This window comes from Crocodylus porosus, unplaced genomic scaffold (genome assembly GCF_001723895.1).
Source record: "Crocodylus porosus isolate Cpor-Errol unplaced genomic scaffold, CroPor_comp1, whole genome shotgun sequence".
Lineage (NCBI taxonomy): Eukaryota > Metazoa > Chordata > Crocodylia > Crocodylidae > Crocodylus > Crocodylus porosus.
In genome coordinates this window covers 766,287-785,674 of record NW_017728938.1, presented here as the reverse complement: position 1 = coordinate 785,674, position 19,388 = coordinate 766,287, and the positions used below count along the sequence as shown (strand labels likewise).

Here is a 19,388-nt window from a genome sequence, read left to right as displayed (position 1 = left end):
GTCAGGGCGGCTAGGGTCTGGAACCAGCTTCCAAGAGAAGTGGTGCAGGCTCCTACGCTGGGGTCATTTGACCCCAGTATTCTTTCCTGCCATGGCAGGGGGTTGGACTAGATGATCTGCTCAGGTCCCTTCCGACCCTAGAAACTATGAGTTGCTTTCTAAGCCCTTTATCAACTTTGCCCCTGCCTCTCTGCTTTGTCTAACTTCTCCATTTCCTTTTTAAAATGGGGAGCCCAAAAACTGCACCCATTACTCTAGGTGAGACCTAACCAGTGCCAGGTACAGAGGCAATATTATCTCTTGGATCTTGCACCTAATGCTTCTATTAATGCATCCCAAAACTGCATTCGCCTTTTGTGCAACTGTATCATATTGCAAACTTATATTGAGTCTGTGATCTAACAAGACTCCCAGATCTTTCTCCGTGATGCTGCCATTCAGCCAGGTATAACCCATTTTACATTTGTGTTTTTAATCATTCTTCCTGAATAATCACCTTGAATTTGTCTGCAAGAACTTCATCTTGTTAGCTTCAGCCCAGCTTTTCAATCTGTCAGGTTCCTTCCAAATTGCAGTCTTGTCCTCCACCATTCTTGCAGTCCTTCCTAGTTTTGTGTCACTTGAAGACTTCCTCAAAAAGCTTTCTATGCCAGAATCCAAATCATGAACAAACAAATTGAACAGCACTGGGCTCTGGGCAGACCCCTGTGGGACTCCTCTCAAAACCTCCTGCCATTCTGACATGGATTTTTTAATAATTACCCCTTGCTTGCAGCTATTCAGCCTGTTGTCTGTCCATGTCATAGTAGTTTTACGTAATCTACATTTCTTCAATTGTTTATGAGAAGGTCATGCAAGACCTTATAAAAAAATCTTGTTGAAGTCCAGATACATTATATCCACAGCATTCCCTTCACTCACTCAAGTAGTTAGCTTGTCAGAGAAGGAGACGATATTTGTTTGACATGAATTGTTCTTTGTAAATCCATGCTGGGTTGCTTGTGATCATCTTTTTCTCCTCCAGATGCTTGCAAATGCCTTCCTTAGGATGTGTTTCAATAATATCCTGGGTACTGAGGATAAGGCTAACCAGTCTGTAGTTTCCTGGGTTCTCCTTTTGGCCTTTTTTAAAAAGGGGCGCTATGTTGGCCCTTTCCCAGTCCTGTGATAAACCTAGTTGAATGTAGTGTCAGACTTAAGTGATTTAGGTCAAACAGGGTTATGTAACTTCTGACTCAGATCCCTTCCTGATTCAAGTTAAATCACAGTCCCCCAGCATTTTGCAACCCTGTGCTGGGCTGCGCTGTCTGCTCCAGAGAGCAGGGCTGGCTTTGCCCCTCTGCTTCACTGTTACAGCTACGGAGAGCGGCTCATAATACCCCCTACCAGGCAAACTCCTGCTGGGTTCTGAGGCTGGGAAGTGAGTTAAATTTCCCTTCCCCTGAGTATGGAGCTGCCCTCCTTGCTTAGTACTGGCTGCAGCTGTGGACTACAAAGCCCAGAGGTACATGGAAGCAGGAAGAGGAAGTTATAAGCAACCCTGCAGAGTCCTGCTGCTGTGACTGTGGACTGCAAATCCCAGAGACCTCAGAGGCAGCAGGAAAAGGAAGCATACACAGCCTATGCTGGCCATGCACCAGAGAAGTGTGCTCTAGCACCCCTAACTTCTGGCTTGAGCCACTGCAGACATGTGGATGTATTTCCCAAATCAAAAGTGAATGTCTATTCATTTGCTTATTGGTTCAATCTTTGCAGCTTAAACTGACCTGCAAAGACTGAATCAATTCAGCCTCAGGCATTTTGACTGTCTGTACTTAACCTGGTAGTGAGGGGCACCAGCATGTTCTGTGGGTTGGGAGTGGGGGGGCAGGGCATGGGTCTATCACTCCCCGCCCCCCCATCATACACCCTGCCCCCCAATAGAGGGCCAGGCATCCTCTGTTTTTATGCTAACCCTACCCTAGGGTGAAAATCATTAGGCTTTGATGATTTGACTTCATTCAGACCCATCAAAAGCTCTCTGACCATCTCTTTTGTTACCTCATCCCTCAGCATGCCTCCTCCTTTATCCAGATAATTCTTATCAAGCATCTGGCTGCAGCTTAATTTTTTTGTGAATACCAAAACAATTACTCAATGGCCACTTCCTGGCTTTGCATTTTCTCGTAAGAGTTCCCACTGGCTAGTTAACATTTGGACCCACAGCTTACTTTTCCTTTCTTTTCTGGCCACCATAACTTTTAGAACCTCTTCTTGTTGTCTGTAAGCTCATATTGTAAATGTCAGTATTCTTTTATGACTTCTATAGAATAAGTTTTTCATTGATAGAATCATCTAATTTATTGTTTTTTCCAGATTTTAATTAACAATTTTTTTTTCCATTCTCCCTTTTTGTTCTTGGTAGTATACTTTTTCTTCCTAACCTGTTGGTATCAGAAGCTTTGCAGTCTTTTAATAGATTTGCCTTTTGCACTTAACTTTCATGAGCCTGCTTGACTGCAGAACTCTTTCCTTTCCCAAAACAAAGTATGGACATGGTAAAGTCTAGCCTGATAAGGTTTAGTGAGGATTTTGTGCAGTTATGAGTTCATAATATTTTCAGTGCTAGAAGTGTTTGTTTGTTTGTTTTTTTTAAATGTTTGGAACTCCAAGTTGTGGTTTTAACCACCTTCTGCTGTTATGTACTTCTGATCAGCCTTCTAGCATCTTGTAGTAAAATGCTGTTTTCTGGAGTTTGTTGAAGCATATGGCTTTTGTAAATAATTCAAGGTTTGTTTTTTTTCCAAACAGAATGAGATTAGCCACTTCTGGACTTTGATTTCCTATACTAGAATAAGCTTATTTACATAGTCTTTGTTGTGCATTTACAATTCCATTTATTGGAAGCAAGAAGTTGTTATAAGGAGTTAAGTAACCTTTTTGAGAAGAATGACTTTCAAAACTATGCAAAACTATTTCAGTGTTAAGACTTGAGCATGGGTAACCAATGGCCAGTTGTTTTAAAAAAGGGAAACAGCACAATCTAAATATTTTCATGTTTTAATCAGTTATAAAATATAGCAGGGTAGGGTGCCTAGGGTTGGCAGTGTTACCCCTAGGTCCTTAACCATGTCAGTCTTGCCCTACAAGCACACTTGTTCTCACCTGCCATGTCTTGTTGGTATGATGAATATAGGGGGCTGCCTTTGAGCATTAGGTTTGGACACAGTCTGGCTAGATCCTAACAACTCTTGTCTCTAGCCCCCTTGACATTGTTTCGCTGTGGGCAGTTCCCAAGTCTCTCAGCCTTATGGGTCATATGCATGGCTCCAACCATTCCTCTACCATCCCCCAAGCCTTGCAGATGATACTGGCATTGTCCTGCCTAGGCCTTGTTATAATTCAGCTTCTTGTCAGCACTGAGCTCTCCACTGCCTAGTCCTTGCACCCCTCAGCACCGGGCTCCCCACACTGCAGTGGCCCCCCCAGTGAGGCCTCCTTCTTCCCCAAATAGTCTCACTCAAACCCCTAGTGTTATCAGACAGCACACAAACAATAGCCAACCACCCTGAGTCCCTGGGCTGTAACATAACACAGAATTCACATCATGCTCTACCCCTTTAAAAGAGTAAAACTACCTCTCTGAGGTTTATTGCCTAGTACACAAGGATACCTTATGGGCTTCTGGTGTCCCCTTTGTTCTAAGGGTAGCATATCTGCCAGCTACCACATCTCTAGAAGCTTCTTCCCCTTCAGCTACTGATAGGGAAGGGACTGCCTGGTCCGAGCCCTGGGGTTTATGTGGGCCTAGGGCCCTGCCTCCTCTGGCCAACTGACCAGGTGCAGGTGCGGCCAATTCCTGCATTAACTGGTTGTCACAGCAACCTGCACCTGGGTTCTTATCTGGCTCTTTGTGCTCTCTCCCCGGGCAATCTCTGCTCTAAGAGGAGCAGGCACCTTAGTGCCCTGTGTTAATAAACCTTAAAATTATATAAATACTTATTATGAAGTAGACTAATAGGATTTAGTAATATTTGATATAATAATGAACAGTTGTATATAAATTGTAATTTCCATATATAGTGATCTGTTTATGTATTTGGGTTTTTTTAGATTTTTAGAATTTGGCAGTAGTTTTACCTAATAGATTGGATTTTCATCTTTTATTTTTCTCCACAGTATGTCATCAAAAAGCTAAACCTTAAAAATGCCTCCAAGCGAGAGAGGAAAGCAGCAGAACAAGAGGCCCAGCTCTTGTCTCTCTTGAGGCACCCCAACATAGTCACCTACCGGGAGTCCTGGGAAGGAGAAGATGGTTTATTATATATTGTTATGGGCTTCTGTGAAGGAGGAGACCTCTATCATAAACTTAAAGAACAGAAGGGCAAACTTTTACCAGAGACTCGGGTGGTAGAGTGGTTTGTCCAGATTGCCATGGCACTGCAGGTAATTAAACCTCTTAATTTTAAAATACTGGTCTTTCTTTCTACAAAACCTTCAAAATTTCAATTTTATCTATATAATTGCAAATTGTGGTTTTGCTAGTGTTGGCATCTAGATAAAACAGTCTATTAGAAATGTTGACCAATTATAGTTATTACCAAACTCATGAAGCATTGCTCCAGCCCTTATATCTATGAAAAGTAGCTGCTTTAGCCTGAGATGGTCAAGCTGTAGCATGCATGCATGCCGTAGGTGGCATTGGAAGCTGCTCTGTGTCATGAAAGCAGGTACTGGAGCACTCTGAGGAGCAGAGCAGCGGGAGGATGCTGCTGAGAGGAAGTGTGTGTTTTGCGGGGGGAGGGGGTGTCACAGACAAGTTGACCCTTTTTCTGGCCCTGCAGTCACTTCCAAATTTAGGGCTTTGGATCCTTACTTGCTATATAAAATTGTGGCAGCTGAGACCTGGAAAGGGTTAACCTGGCTCTTGGTCCTGGTACCTCTCCACATCATTGTCCTTCATCCAGTCTATTCCATGTGGCCATACACTTAAGACCCTTTGCCTCCATTCTGGGGCTAACTCTGTATCAGGTAAACATCTGGGGGGCAGGGATCAGGCTTGGGAAAAGGGTGGGGCTTAACTTGTGACATGCCTGCCCCCACTGCTTTATTCTGTATACTGTACTTGCGTCTCTTTAGCACGACAATCTTTATACTGTTGATAAATTTCAGCTGGAGTCATAGCGCACTAATTTACTTTGTCACTGCCTTTGAAATGACATTGTGGAGTACAATTAATTGTTGTAACTGTTATGATAGCCTATATTAAAAAACAGAGTTCTAAATTAGTCACATAAGCAAGCCATTGTCTAGTTAAAGAGTCCTGATTTCTGATATTTATAATCCTCTGTTTCCAAGGGCTTGCTGCTGAATTATAGAATCTTCTTCCATCTTGAAACTTAATTTAACGTAAACCAAAAATGTTGGTACTAAAAAGCTGCCTGCTTTCAGAAGCATTTATTGCTTCTATATTTAAATTTATTTTTAAAGTGAAGTTTTCTGACCATTAACCCATTATTTCTCCTGAAAACTATTTTCATCTTATATTTTAAGAACATGAAAGGAATTTAAATTATACAAATATTAGTATAATAAAGGTTTAATTTAAAGATGAAATGTAAGAAATTGGAGTGAAAAGCATTAATGTAACCAAAATGCCCTGTTATACAGAAATCTGTACTAGGAGCTAATTTTGCTTATTGTAAGCCTGATTCCATAGATTCTACCTTTTAAGGTTGGTAGAAATTCCCCACTCCGCCCCACATCATCAGCAAAAAGGAATGTAGATTGAGGTAGGACTGCAGGATTGGATTTAAATGATTTGTAGTGGAAAGTAAATAACAGGTTGAGCTTTCATTTTGTATTTCTTGTTTCTATTGGGTACTTAGAGTATAAAACCTCAAATGGGCAGATCATATTAAAGCAAAAATAAATAATATGTATAGGCTTATATTATCTGTACTAACTTACTAATGGGGGCTGTAATTCATGTCTTGTTTAGTAATACATTGTTTATTGTATTTGTATGCTTTTGTCTACCTTGCATGGTTTTATTTCAGTGGAAAAGAACAAATTGATTGTTGGTTAACTTGCAACTTGGCTGTAAATATTTTATTTTTCAGTATTTACACGAAAAACACATTCTACACCGAGATCTCAAAACGCAAAATGTTTTCCTGACACGAACAAATATAATCAAAGTGGGAGATCTGGGAATAGCCAGAGTGTTAGAAAATCAGTACGATATGGCCAGTACTCTTATTGGTACACCTTACTATATGAGTCCTGAACTGTTCTCTAGCAAACCTTACAACTACAAGGTAGAGTATGTTATCAGTAGCATGTCAGTTGACTTCATGTAACCTTTCAAAACTAACTAGAAAAAAATAGACGAGTTGTTGTGTTTACCTATTTGTCAGAATTGTATGATGTCTTGTGTTTTTAGGAAGAGGTGTTTTTGAGGAGAAAGCTGATGTATTTTGCTGCTGCCAGGTTTTTTTTTTTTAGTATTATCTACAGGAAAAATAATACATTGGAAAAAAATAAGATAATGTAAGAAACAAACTATTCTGCAGTGCATGAGTTGCTGTTATGACCAGGATTTATCAATAGACTGGCAAGTAAAAAGGAAAAATAATTTCTTAAGTCTGTATTAGGCTACTGCAGTATAAAACAAACTTAAATTTTCTTGTTGGTTACATTCTTATCGCTACAATTGCTAAAATATAAGTAATAAGAGATTACAGTTTTGTTTTGTTTTTTAAACTGAAGTTAAGTGTTTACAGTTACTGGAACAAATAAGTAAAGAATGGTCAGTGGTTTGGTATTCTTATTATTTTTGAAGTCTTTCTAAGTGTGAAATAAATTACTGGATAGCAAAAAAAAAAAAAATTGCTCTTGTAGAGTAATTCAGTTTCAGCTGCAGAACCAAATGTACCGTAAACACAAGGCTCTATTGTGAGCTTGAGCTAATAGAAAGTCTTCAGTTAGTATACTGAAATAAAGAAAGATCCATCTTTCTCCAAGCTGCAGGTGATCACCAGACTAGAATGTATGTACATGCAGAAACTCAGATTCTGAATCATAATTTGTATGGATGGACTCTATTGTTACAAACCTACTTTGAAGTTTATAGAGCTCCACCTGGCAGAATGACCTGTGCAGGATTGAGATTTAAAGCATGATAATAACTTTGCTTAATTGCAGTCCATTTTATTCAATGATAGTTTGTTTGTTTTCATTGAGATTTAATTGCTTGAGAGAGAGTTGCAGAAAATCTGAAAGTTAATAGAAATCAAATTTCAGGGTTGGGTCTGTGAAGAAATCCCCTCCCCCTCACTCTGACCTCCCCTTGAGTCAGCCTAAGTGACCCCTCTCCCTTCCTGCTCCTCTTGGATCAGGCTAGTCAGTCAGGTGACCTGGCTAGATACAGTTCTTAGGGGGATGCCAGGAGTTTTCGATACAGTTCCTAGGGGGAGTGCAAGGAGTTTTCTCTTCCTTCCGGTGGGCACCTGGAAACTACAAGCATGTACCCCAAGCAGTGGCCTAGTGATTTCTGTAAATAGAAACCTGGAAACCTGTCAGGAGTTAGGTGTTATGTATAGGCAAGTTGTATCTTAAAAGGGTCGCTGTATCCAGTCTCTGTAAAGACTCAAGTTGCTTTTGTTTGCTCAAAGTGTATTCTGACTTCCCCGTGCAATTCCCCCTGCCCCCCACCTTCCCCACTCAGTAAAGGTATCAGGTTACATCCTACATTGTTGGGCACTGAGAAAAGAAGAGGCCTTCCACCCCCTGCCTACCCAGCAAAATTTGTCTTCTTTTTATTTTCCCTCAGTTCTTCCTGATGCTATCTTGGGTGCTTCTTTCAGCCCAAAGCATCCCATAAATATTACTGTGGGCAAAGTACCCCCTAGGTTCTCAGGGTCTGTGTGCCCCAGGCTGCACAGGGCATAGCTAGAGGTCAGTGGTGGCAGCATTACCCCTAGGCTTGCAGGGGTTCTCCATGAAGCGAGACAACCAGCTATAAGCTCCCCAAGGGAGACCTTCGAAGCAAGGTTTTGGGCCTGGCATAGTGAGGTGGGTGTCTCTGCATAGTAGCACCCCTTATTGTGCCACCACATAGTCAGGATAATTCTCTTTTAAATGATTGGCAGCTCAGAATCATACCAACTTGCTTTTAGACTCTGTAGAAAACTTCTCCTTAGCTTTTAGAGAAAATGTAGCATATATTCAGGATGAACCAGTTGAGCCAAGCAAAGTTATGTGATTTGGGGCCAAAAGCTGTCATAATGGATTTTGCTGCATTCTTAATTATGGCAACTGTCATCTCAGCATGATGCTAGCATATCCTTATGAAGAGGATAGTAAAATAAACTTTCCATATTCCATATAATATTCTTACACTTATTTTTCTGGTTTTCCTTTCACAGTCTGATGTTTGGGCTTTAGGATGTTGTGTTTATGAAATGGCCACACTGAAACATGCCTTCAATGCTAAAGACATGAACTCTCTCGTTTATCAAATTATTGAAGGAAAGGTAAAAGTTGATCTTAAGCTGTCTGGTGAAAATATTTTGGAAAAAATACTACGATTACATTCTTAACTGTAGAACTATAGATTCAAAACTTGTAATCTATTGTTATATCTGGAATTTGAGATAATTAATTTTAGTCAAAAATGAATTTCATCTCCTTTTTGGATCATGAGGTGTAAACAAAAACCAAATATTGTCATGTTCATTCTACTATCGTATGTAGTACACTTATCTACTGATGAAGTGGTAGATACAGAAAACATACTTTAGTTTGAGGGTATCATCAGAGTTTCTTTATTTTCACCTTCGTGGGAAATGGGTCATTTCAATTCCTACAGATTGGAGGAAATTAGAGGTGGGGAGGCAAGGGGTAGGGCACAAGCACAGGGGGGAAAGTGGCAGACAGGGAGGGCAAGTGGCAGGGATTTGGCTCCTCAACCCTACCGCTGCTTTCTCTGCCACAGCAATGAGAAGATCAATTTAAGATGACCCCCAACAATTAGATTCTATACATGGACAATTTATATATTGTTGGGGGTCATCTTAAATTGATCTTCCCTGTGATCCCTGTATACAATCTAATTATATTGTCCATGTATAGAATCTAATTATTTAGGAGGTTATCTTAACTTTGAAGCAATCTTGGATTTGGGTAAATATGGTAAATCTTGATGTTCAACCATGACAAATTGTGTGTTTGGGGGCGGAGAAGGGGAAATGAAGGCCCCTGTGACAAAATTCTAGTTGGCAAATCTTAGAAAGCATAGTTGAACAGCTTTGAATATCTTTCTTGAAATGTGATGAATACATATTAACATAGAACTTTCTTCATATGTATATGCAATATTAATGTTTTGTTCATGGCTTCTAAGAAAAATTTATAAGGAATCTTGTGCAAAATCTTTAGGTGTTCTTGGTTCCATTAAGGAAGATACTTAAGCTATCTATAAGCTTGCAAGCAGTGTCATTGATCTTGGTAGGACTACTCCCTGTGCTTAGAACCTAGCCAAATCAGTTCCATAGTGATTTAAATAGTGCAATACTTGCTCCTGTAGACAAATCTATTCCATGTTTTTGTTTGCTGAATGTTGGTGGCATGATCTGAATGTCTAAAGCATTCATCAGATTCCATATTGAGAGGATAGCAGTCCATTTATTACTATCATACCACAGTTATCCTTTCATTATTTTTTATAGTTGCCACCAATGCCAAAGGATTATAGCCCACAACTAGTAGAGCTGATACGAACTATGCTTAGCAAAAAGCCTGAGGAAAGACCCAGCGTGAAGACCATACTAAGGCAACCTTATATCAAACATCAAATCACTTTGTTTTTGGAAGCCACAAAAGTGTAAGATGTTTTCTAATTGTTTATAAAAGAAAATACAATTGATGTTTCTTCTATTACACAACAAAAAGCCATAATATTTGTTAAAACAAACACAGCCATTGTTTGTCTTAAAGTAATGATGTGATGATTCTTTGGTTCCTGTCAATCAGTAACTTTAGAAGGTTAAAATTTGTGAAGAAGATAATATCAGAACTAGGAGTCTGAGTCTGCAGTGACTTGCTCAAGATTAATTTCTTTGATCCTCAATTTTCCCCATCAGTAAAATGGTTATAAAACTCAACTGGGAGATTGCCAAGGTTAAATTCATTAAGCCTTGCCATCTTCAAAAGATAAGGAAAAAGATTTTATTTGTGGATGTAAAGAATTCTAAAGTGATAAATGTCCTGCAGACTGTTCCTTGATTAACAGTTTTTTATTTAGAAAATAGAAGGTCAACTTTTTATTGTTGAAACCTAGAGAATGCCACTGGCACTGTACCTCTGTAACTGATAAAGTAACACTAGCAAATTGCCCGGGGAGGGGGGCTCCTGCTCAGAGACTGGCCCCATGCAGCGGGACAGAGTGCCAACACTCTGCCTCCAGCCCCATGTGCCTCCCCCAGCCCCTGCTGCTCCACCCCATGCCTCTGCCAGCTGCCAAGTACAGTGGGGAAGGGAGCTTGCACAGCCGCTGACACCAAGTGGCACATGTGTCCCCACTCCTCTCTCTTTCTCCCAACTGCTGCCTCCCCCTTTGCCAGCTGTTGGTGGTGGCAGTGGCAGCAGCAGCAGTGGGGAGGGAAGTGCAGCGGGAGGTGGTGCCACTGGAACTCCCCTTCCCCTCCCCCTCCCTGCAAGCTGTTGTTGGGGGGAGGAGGAGAGGCAGCATGGCGGCTCGCTTGCTCGCTTACCCGGCCCCTCTGTCCATAATGCACTGGGCCTTCACCGCTAATCGATGCGTGTACACTTGGCCTGGAGCACTGTGGCTGAACAGATTGACAAACAGACTAAGGCTTTCATTATATTAGAATAGAAGCTGTGATGTAGAAGACCTGGATTGGGGAATAGTCATGAGGTCATCACTGGAAAAGTTGAAATCTCTTGTAACTATGAAGTGCAAAAATCTAGAACTCTTGGTTCAGAGATGATACCTTCTATTAGAACAACTGAGAAATTGCAAAAAAAAAATCTATTTTTCTACAAGCTTTTAGGCTCACATGCCCTTCATCAGGCTTGGGGAAGGTAAAAGATGGTAAAAAGTCCTCATATGTACGAAATAAACTTCATTTTTGCACAGAGGAAGCAGAAGCTGGATATCTGTTCCTCTGGATCCATGGGAGTGTCTTTTGTAGCATGCTCTTTATTATGCAGATCAAGCAGAATTCCTTGCCTGTTGGTGTCAGATGGCAGGCAGGGAGGCATAGAAATTTTTCTTGTTGTTCAGTAGTGAAATTTTATAATCCAAAATCAGCTAAAATTCAGTATCTTCCAGTGTATTTGGTAGCCGTGTCAGTCTGAGACAAAAGGAAATGCAAAAATCCAGAACTCTTGGTCTAATAAAAGGTATCGTCTCTGAACCAACTGAGAAATTGCAAAAATGTTATATTTTTCTGCATGACTACTACATACATCCTTGTAACAGTGATGTACTAGGGTTGTGGGGTGGAGAGAAGACAGATGTATTGGCAGTACCCTTCTACTGAGTCTAAGATCTGTTTCTGAAGGGCTTGTCTGCTCATCTTTTTCACGTGGAGGAGGAGCATTGTGTGTATATAAGGAGGAATGAGAGAATAGCTTTCAGACTGGAACATATAAAAATCTTGCACAGGCTGATGCCAGGCAGTGAAAGAAAGTGGAAAAGCTTTAATTGGGAGGGAAGATTCTGAACATTAAGAAACGTTTCCCCAATTATTGCATTTGCCCAGTTCAAATCTCTGTGCCTTTAAAAAGAAAAGAATCCCCCACTACTTTTCCCCTGTTGAATCTTTTAGAATGAACAAATAAGGTCAGAGAATAAGGAGATCATAAATCTAAAGGTAATAGCAAAAAATGAAATGGTTCACTGAAATTTGAAAAAATTATAAATCATCTGATTGATGCATTATCTGTACAAATTCCAATTTGCATAGCAAACCTGTGATCAAGATTAGCTGTAAAGTGAGATTTCATAGATTTCATAGACATCAGGGCTGGAAGGGACCTCGGGAGATCATCAAGTCCAGCCCCCTGCCCAAAGGGCAGGAAGTCAGCTGGGGTCATAGGATCCCAGCAAGATAAACATCCAATTTACTCTTGAAGGTGTTCAATGTAGGTGCTTGAACCACCTCCGCTGGCAGACTGTTCCAGACCTTGGGGGCTCGGACAGTAAAGAAATTCTTCCGTATGTCCAGCCTGAAACGGTCTTGCAGGAGTTTATGACCGTTTGATTTAGTCATCCCTTGGGGCGCTCTGGTGAACAAACGTTCCCCCAGATCCTGGTGGTCACCCCTGATAAACTTGTAGGTGGCCATCAGATCACCCCTGAGCCTACGCTTTTCCAGGCTAAAGAGTCCCATGGCTCTCAGCCTGTCATCGTAAGATCCGTTTTCCTGACCTCTGATCATGCGCGTGGCTCTCCTCTGGACTCTCTCAAGCTTTTCCACATCCTTTTTGAATTGTGGAGCCCAAAACTGGACACAGTACTCCAGCTGTGGCCTCACCAAGGCCGAGTACAAGGGGAGAATGACGTCCCGGGATTTGCTCGAGAAGCATCTATGGATGCAAGCCAGCGTTTTGGTTGCTTTACTAGCCGCAGCATCGCATTGCAGGCTCATGTTCATCTTGTGGTCAATGATGACCCCCAAGTCTCTTTTTCTTATGTAGTGCTATCCAATGTAGCACTGCCGAGCCTATAAGGGTGCTGCAGGTTTTTCTTCCCAAGGTGGAGAACCTTGCATTTTTCGCTGTTAAACACCATGAGGTTCTCATCCGCCCATTTGCTGAGCTTGTCCAGGTCAGTCTGGATCACCCGCCTATCTTCTGGCGTGGATGCTTTGCCCCAAAGTTTGGTGTCATTGGCAAACTTGGCCAGTCCTCCTGACTCCAATGTCTACATCATTAATGAAGATGTTGAACGGTATGGGTCCAAGGACAGAGCCTTGAGGGACCCCACTGGTCACAGGGAGATGGAGAGCAACCAATAAATACCAATAAAAGAACAGATAATCAAATATAAATGAAGATATAACAGTGCAGAGCTCATTTAATCATCATTTGAAATTGCCAAAGACAAATTCCTTTTTACCTTTTTGTACCTGGCTGTGGACAAAATAGTTATGAAATCAGAATGGTAGCATTTAACTTCATGGTGCATATTTGAAAATAACAAACTAGACACAAAACTGGAAAATAATGCTAGTGAAAAATATTTTGAATTTTTATAAAGATATTATAAATTTATAATATTTTATTATAATTTTGGTTTTGAAACTGGATGCAGCTATTTAATGAGGGAATCTAAACCCAATCTTCTTTTTGCCATTTTCTTTAAAGAAAAGCAGCCAAAACTCATAGGAAGATCGCCGATCCTAAACCCAAAAGTCCTGCTGTGGTTTTGTTGAAGATGGAATATAGTAAGGGTAATAGTGTACCACAGAGACATTCCTCTGAGCAAGCCAGGAAATACAAAGCTGTAAGTTACTTCTTTTGTAATTGATTCAACTTTGTTTGTTTGTTTGTTTGTTTTTAAGAGCATTTTTTAAATATTCAGTTTCATGATATAAAATATTTTATGAAAAACACTTTGGCTGTGTCCAGACAAGTGAACATGTGCCATATTTGCAGTGTGGACTCTAAATTTGATACCAGGAAATCCCAGCATCAAGAAAATAAACACTGGCAAAAAAGGAAAAAAAAAAAAAGCTGAGGGCATGCTCCTGGAGCTTGCCCTGAACCAACCAGAGGCTGGGTCCTCCAGAAAGATGCTCTGTCACTTGGCCAGAGCATCTCTGTGTTTTCCCCCTTCCCTAGCTGCTCCAGCACGCTGCTTCAGCCAGCTGGGGCAAACAGGAGTGGGGCAAGGCTGCAGCAGTCAGTCAGACCCAGGTGCTGTCCCCAGCAAGTAAGGCAGTGGGTGTGGTGGGACTGTTTCATGGTGGGGTGAGGAGGAAGGGACTGCTCAGGAGGGATGGGTCCCTCTGCACAGTGCACAGCCTTCCTCTCCCCCGCCCCCACAGCAGCAGCCATCATGGTGCTCAGGGCCCACTACTGGCAGAGCCCTCCAGTGGTGCAGTACAGCTCTGGCCACCTGAAACCTGGCGTTGCCTGGCCACATGGCATAGGCCTGGCGTGAGCTGGCTAGGGGCATGCGCCTTTGGGTATGACTGGGCTGTCCTTGATGTCACCTGGGGTCCTGGCACCATGTGCAAGAGCTGTGCATCAGGGTGCGCTGGGTCCTGCTTCCGTGGAGCTGGCCTGACCTGATAGGTTATGGGATACTTGGAGAAAAGACCTGGCCCTGCCTGGCACACGGCTCTTGCATACAGTTCTGGGACCCCAGGTGACGGCAAGAGCAGCCTGGTCCTCGCTGAAGGTGTAGGCTCCCCAGCTGGCTCACACTGGGCCAGGCCTACACCATATGGCATAGGCAGTGCCAGGTCCCAGGCAGCTAGGGCCGTACTTTGCTGCAAGGGGGGCTCTGCCAGTAGTGAGCCCTGAGCACTCTGACGACTGCTGATCCACTCCCCTGAGCAATTCTCCCCACCCCCTTAAGCCCCATACCCTCCCACAAACCCTATACTCACCCATAAAACTTACACCTACCTCCCAAACTCCTTCCCTTTCCCTGCCCCCCCCTCCATGCCCCCCTGGACAAATCTCACACCCTGCAAGCCCAGCTGGCTAAACAGGATGGGATTCGCTGGGAAGAGCTGTGGCTGTCGGGGCAACTGCAACACTGCAGTCCTGCCCTGTCTCAGTACTGGTGTTGGCACATGTGGCCCCAGCCTGGTGGGGGGCTGCTGGTCCTGAGGCCCGTGTCTCCCCCAGATCATCAGGTGGGGGGCTCCATTATTGGACCTGCCTTTGGCTTGGCTTCAGTGCCTGTGGTCTCAGGGGGTAGGTGCTGGCCAGCAGGGTGAGGGGCTTCCTTCATGGGTGTCTCAGCAGCCAGCGGGGGGGCTCAGGATTGAGAGAGTGGTTGGGGGTAAAAAGGTAAGAAAGGTTTATTGACCTAACAAACACACAACTACGTATTATATAACAGGACAACAATGATAGATGATAACAATTTGTGTTGGCAGCTTAATACCAGGGTCCTTCCCAGTACCCCTCAATCAGTCATTGGGCTCCTCGAGATCTACGGGCCTGCTGAATCTAGGTCAACAGCTTATTTCTAAATTAGTAGCTTCTCTTACAATGCTGCATTTTCCTTCTGATAATAATCGGATGTGCTAGCCAATTTATAACTTCTGAGCTAAGCTGTGGACTTATAGTCATTCACTACGAACTTTCCTTATGACTAATCAATAGCAGTACAAGCCTTTGCATTTTTCTGATAAGGTTAATTTTAACTGTGTTACTACTTTCAAGGCCTCACTAATCTGACAAGGCCTCACTGATCTTTTACTTTAATTAAACTCTTAGCGGCCACATGCAGCTCCATACATAAACAAACAATAAGAAACACCTGGTCTAATCCGCACAGAGTGTTTAGCAAGCACCTTACACACAATTTTCAGCTGTCACACATGGGCTCCTGCTCAAGACTGTTTAGCAGCCCCTAAACCTCCTCTACTGGGATTACCCATTCTATCTTTCCTGGGGATGGGGTGTCAGGTGCAGCTAGGGAGGACCCCAGAAGCTGGGTTGCTCTTTCCCACATGTGGTAGTCTTGGGAGGGGGGTGGTCCTCCAATTCAGAGGGCTCCAGCTGTGTCTGGGCCTTCCTTTTGGCTTTGTGCCTGGAGGAGGGACCTGCACCCACTCAGTCATGGGGTGGTCCTCGGGTGGACAGACTCTGGTAGGAGAAGGTGAGGGTTGGGGGGCAGTTACAGCAGGGGCATGGCTAGGGGCTGGTGTGGCCTGCTCCCTCTCTCTGCTTGGCTGCTGCCTCCTCCTTGGGACTCCACCAAACTTGGTTAGGGTGCAAGGTCCCCATAGCTCACGGGGGGGCTGGGGTGCACAGGGGGCCTGAGGGGAGAGGGGTGCCAGTGATAGGGGCACCCCTTTTGCAGTGGGACCCTCCATTGTCTTCCCTGCCTGGCCCATCGGGCACTCATGACACAAGTGCCTCGGGGCACAGCACCAGAAGCACCACATGTCTCCCAGCGTATAGAAGACCCTCACCAGGGCCCCTTAAAAGGAATCGCAAGGCATCCCTTGGCCTTGAGTTACACAGCTGAATCATGACCTGGCAGCGGAATGAGCGCATATGGCAGAGGCCAGGGTCTTGGCACCTCAGTGAGAGGGCCACCACCCGAGAGAGAACCCACCCCAAGGTTTAGAGCTGGCGGAGCAGGGCCCAATTAGGGATATAGGGTAGAATGGAGCTGAGGACCACCCAGGTCCCCAGCTCTTCAAGGGGCTTGATGGGAATGTACTAGCCCTCCACCATGAGCCCCCTCTCCTCAGTCTTTTGTGTGGTGGCCTCCAAAGCGAGGAAAAAACCCTCTTGCCATGAAAGTGGGAGGCTGCTACAATCTTGAGGGGCCCCTACCATCCAAGCCAGGGCCTGTACCCAGGTCTCAGTGTAGGTTCTCCTGCTCGGGTAGTTGGAACTTCACCCTGTGCCTATGGGTGAGTGCCAGTAAGGGGACCCTGCCACCCAAGCTGGGTCAGCAGTGGAGGATCCAGGCCCCATGGCTGTGGGTCACCCTGCAGTCGCTTGTGCATAACTGTGGTCCCCATGCTGTGGGGATTGCATTGGTGGGGCCAGGGACAGGCTGAGTGGGTGTGCTGGCTGGTGTAGCGCACCTGGTCCTCTCAGGTGCCAGTGGCCTAGGCTTGGGTGCAGGGCCCTTGCCATTCCCACCCATAGCTGTGGAAGAGGCTGAAGAGGAGCCCTTCCCACTGCCCTTGCCCTGAAAGGGGGGAGGGGGGACTTGGGAACCTCTTCAAAGGGTCTGGCCAGGGAGTCTCCCCCCTGGCTCTCTACTAGAGTCCTGCTTGCCCCTTCAGTGGGGGTCACAGGCTTGCCTACCTCCGGAGGGGGTTGGTTGGACTCTGCCCCCAGGGTGGGGGTTGTAGGGAAATGCAGCCCCTCAGGAGCCTGGCTGGAATCTGCCCCCATAGTGGGGGCTGCAGAAAGTTCTGTGGCAGCATCTGCTCCTCCAGAAGTCTTCTGCTCTGCCATTGCTTCACTTAAGGGAGGGGGAAACCAATAAAGGAAAACAAAAAATACAGCAGGGCTAGTGAATCCAATAGGGGGAAGTGAGTGGAGGGGAAGTGGAAAGGAGCTGAAGTTTACTGAGCTACAGCCCCACCGGAAACCAGGCAGGCTATGCTGGGGAAGGTGGGGGAGGCGGATACACACAAGGGCTGGGGAGACTTGAGCTGACTTACTCAGCCACACAACAAACACTAGGGTAGAGGGAGTGGACCACAGGGCTTACCACACAAGGGAAAACACACAAGGGAGGCTGCTGAGGCAGGTGTAAAAAATTGGCTGGAGCATTGGAGGGGCTTTGTTGCAGCTCAGTTCAGGAGCCCCTCAGGCCTCCAGCCAGACACTTGACAGCAGGCAGGAAACAAAGCACAGTATTAGATGCAGTGAGGCATCTGTCAGTGAGTGCAGGAGCAAACAGTCAATTAGGGAAGTTATCTAGTGCAGGTGCGGTGCAAACTGCTGTAGTGGGAAATTCCCCTCTCTCCTGAGAGGGGACAGCAGCAGTATAGGTGGCAGCAACAGCTGTGGTAGCAGCTGTCCAGGTCAGCCACTCAAGGCATACTTCCAGTGAAAGGGAAGGTGAAGGTGGGGGGGCTGGCAGGGGGCAGGGGATGGTCTGTTGAGGCAGCTGGGGCAGGCAAGGCACCCTTAGGTGCTGGCAGTGATGGTGGGGGGAGGTACCCACGGGTAGTGCAGGCCCCATCCCCAGGCTGTCTCTTTACCATGGTTTGGTGGCAGGCTGGGCAGCAGGCCAGAACAGGAGTGCAGAACCTGGGGTGGGGTGCGATGCAATGCGGTTGTCCTCCCTCCCCTGAGCAGGGTGGGCAGTGACATGTGGTGTGCTGCAGAGGACCCCCCATGTGAGGGTGGGGGGGTGGCAACAGCAGCAACCCAAGGCAGGAAGAGGCACGGCCAACTTTGCCCCAAAAGCTCCTGAGAGCAAGCCAACAGCAGCAGTAGTCAGAGGCAGGAAGGGGCATGGCCATCTTCATCCTGGAAGCTCCTAAGAGCAAGCTAGCAGTAACAGTAGTGGCAGAAGGAACAGCAGCAGCAGCCTGGGGCAGGAAGGGGCATGGCCAGCTTCCTCCCAGAAGCTCCTGAGGGCAAGTAGCCCTGAGCTGCTTGCTAGGACAGCTTTTTATATTCCTGGGGCCAGCTGGCTCCAGCCTCTAGCTCCCCCTGGCTGAAAGCCCAGGAAGACCTGGGCAGGGTCAGCTTACCCCAAATGGTACAACTTGCCTCACACCAAAGTGCATGTTCAGGCATGTGCTGAGGCACAAATCTCCAGCACAAAATTGTGCCACTGCTGTTTGAGCTGACGTAAGCGCATGTGCCTGCATCTGTGGACACACCCTTTGAGTTTTCTTAAGAACTTAAAGCAGTTAAGCCCTTTGTTACTTATGTACAGAGGTAGAGGGGAATTGTGTTTTGATAAAGCCAAAACTAAGACAGCAGCTAAGCATAAAAATATCATTAGCATTTTTCTTTGAAGATGCAGATCTGTTGTGTGGAGTTTTTAAGTGTTACTGTACCCAGGCTACCCAGCTTGTATATGTTGTGGTGTTTTGTGACACTGTGTGTAGTAGAGTATCTGACATTACTGCCCAGACTGAAGTATAGGCAAATATTTGGAAAGCATATGTAACAGTTGAGGGGGGAAGCTACTGAAGTCTGTAACTGGAAAATCAATCGGAGGAAAACTTCATATTAACAGAAAGGAATACTTTGAAAACAGGTATACTCTCAAAGATTAATAACATTTTGCACTGTTCATGTTTTGCATTGTCTGTCTTGGTGTGAGTTTTAAGATCCTTGCTAATATTGAAACATCAGATGTATTTAGTCTATTCCAGGGGCGAACCCAGCGGGTGGTGGTGGATGGGTCAATGTCGGCCCAGGAGGGTGTAGGCAGCCAAGTCCCCCAGGGCTTGGTCCTTGGGCCAGTGCTGTTCAACATCTTCATTAGCGAACTGGACGAGGGTGTGGAGAGCACCCTGTTCAAGTTTGCTGATGACACCAAGCTGTGGGGTAAAGTGAATACACTGGCAGGAAGGGACCACATCCAGGCAGACCTGGATAGGTTAGAGAAGTGGGCGGATCTGAACAGGATGCGGTTCAACAAGGACAAGTGCAGAGTGCTGCACCTGGGGAGAGGGAACCAGCATTATGGTTATAGGTTAGGG

The 19,388-nt window shown here is 44.9% G+C and overlaps 1 protein-coding gene and 1 long non-coding RNA gene across 8 annotated transcripts in view; both read left to right on the top strand.

Annotated features, from left to right (window-relative positions):
- NEK4 (NIMA related kinase 4) overlaps positions 1-19,388 on the top strand; it is a 52,711-nt gene that overhangs the window by 3,290 nt on the left and 30,033 nt on the right. For 5 of the 7 annotated variants that reach the window (XM_019547413.1, XM_019547411.1, XM_019547409.1 and 2 more), the window contains exons 2-6: positions 4,159-4,425; positions 6,102-6,299; positions 8,409-8,516; positions 9,711-9,865; positions 13,375-13,513. In XM_019547413.1, coding sequence (XP_019402958.1) covers positions 4,312-4,425; positions 6,102-6,299; positions 8,409-8,516; positions 9,711-9,865; positions 13,375-13,513 — 714 coding nt within the window. In that variant the 5' untranslated portion in view covers positions 4,159-4,311. The remainder of the gene's footprint in view (positions 1-4,158; positions 4,426-6,101; positions 6,300-8,408; positions 8,517-9,710; positions 9,866-13,374; positions 13,514-19,388) is intronic. The other 2 variants (XM_019547412.1, XM_019547415.1) reach the window with 2 other exon arrangements.
- On the top strand, positions 7,372-7,692 carry LOC109318279. Its single transcript, XR_002103216.1, has 2 exons — positions 7,372-7,410; positions 7,445-7,692. It is a non-coding gene; the product is annotated as an uncharacterized LOC109318279 (long non-coding RNA).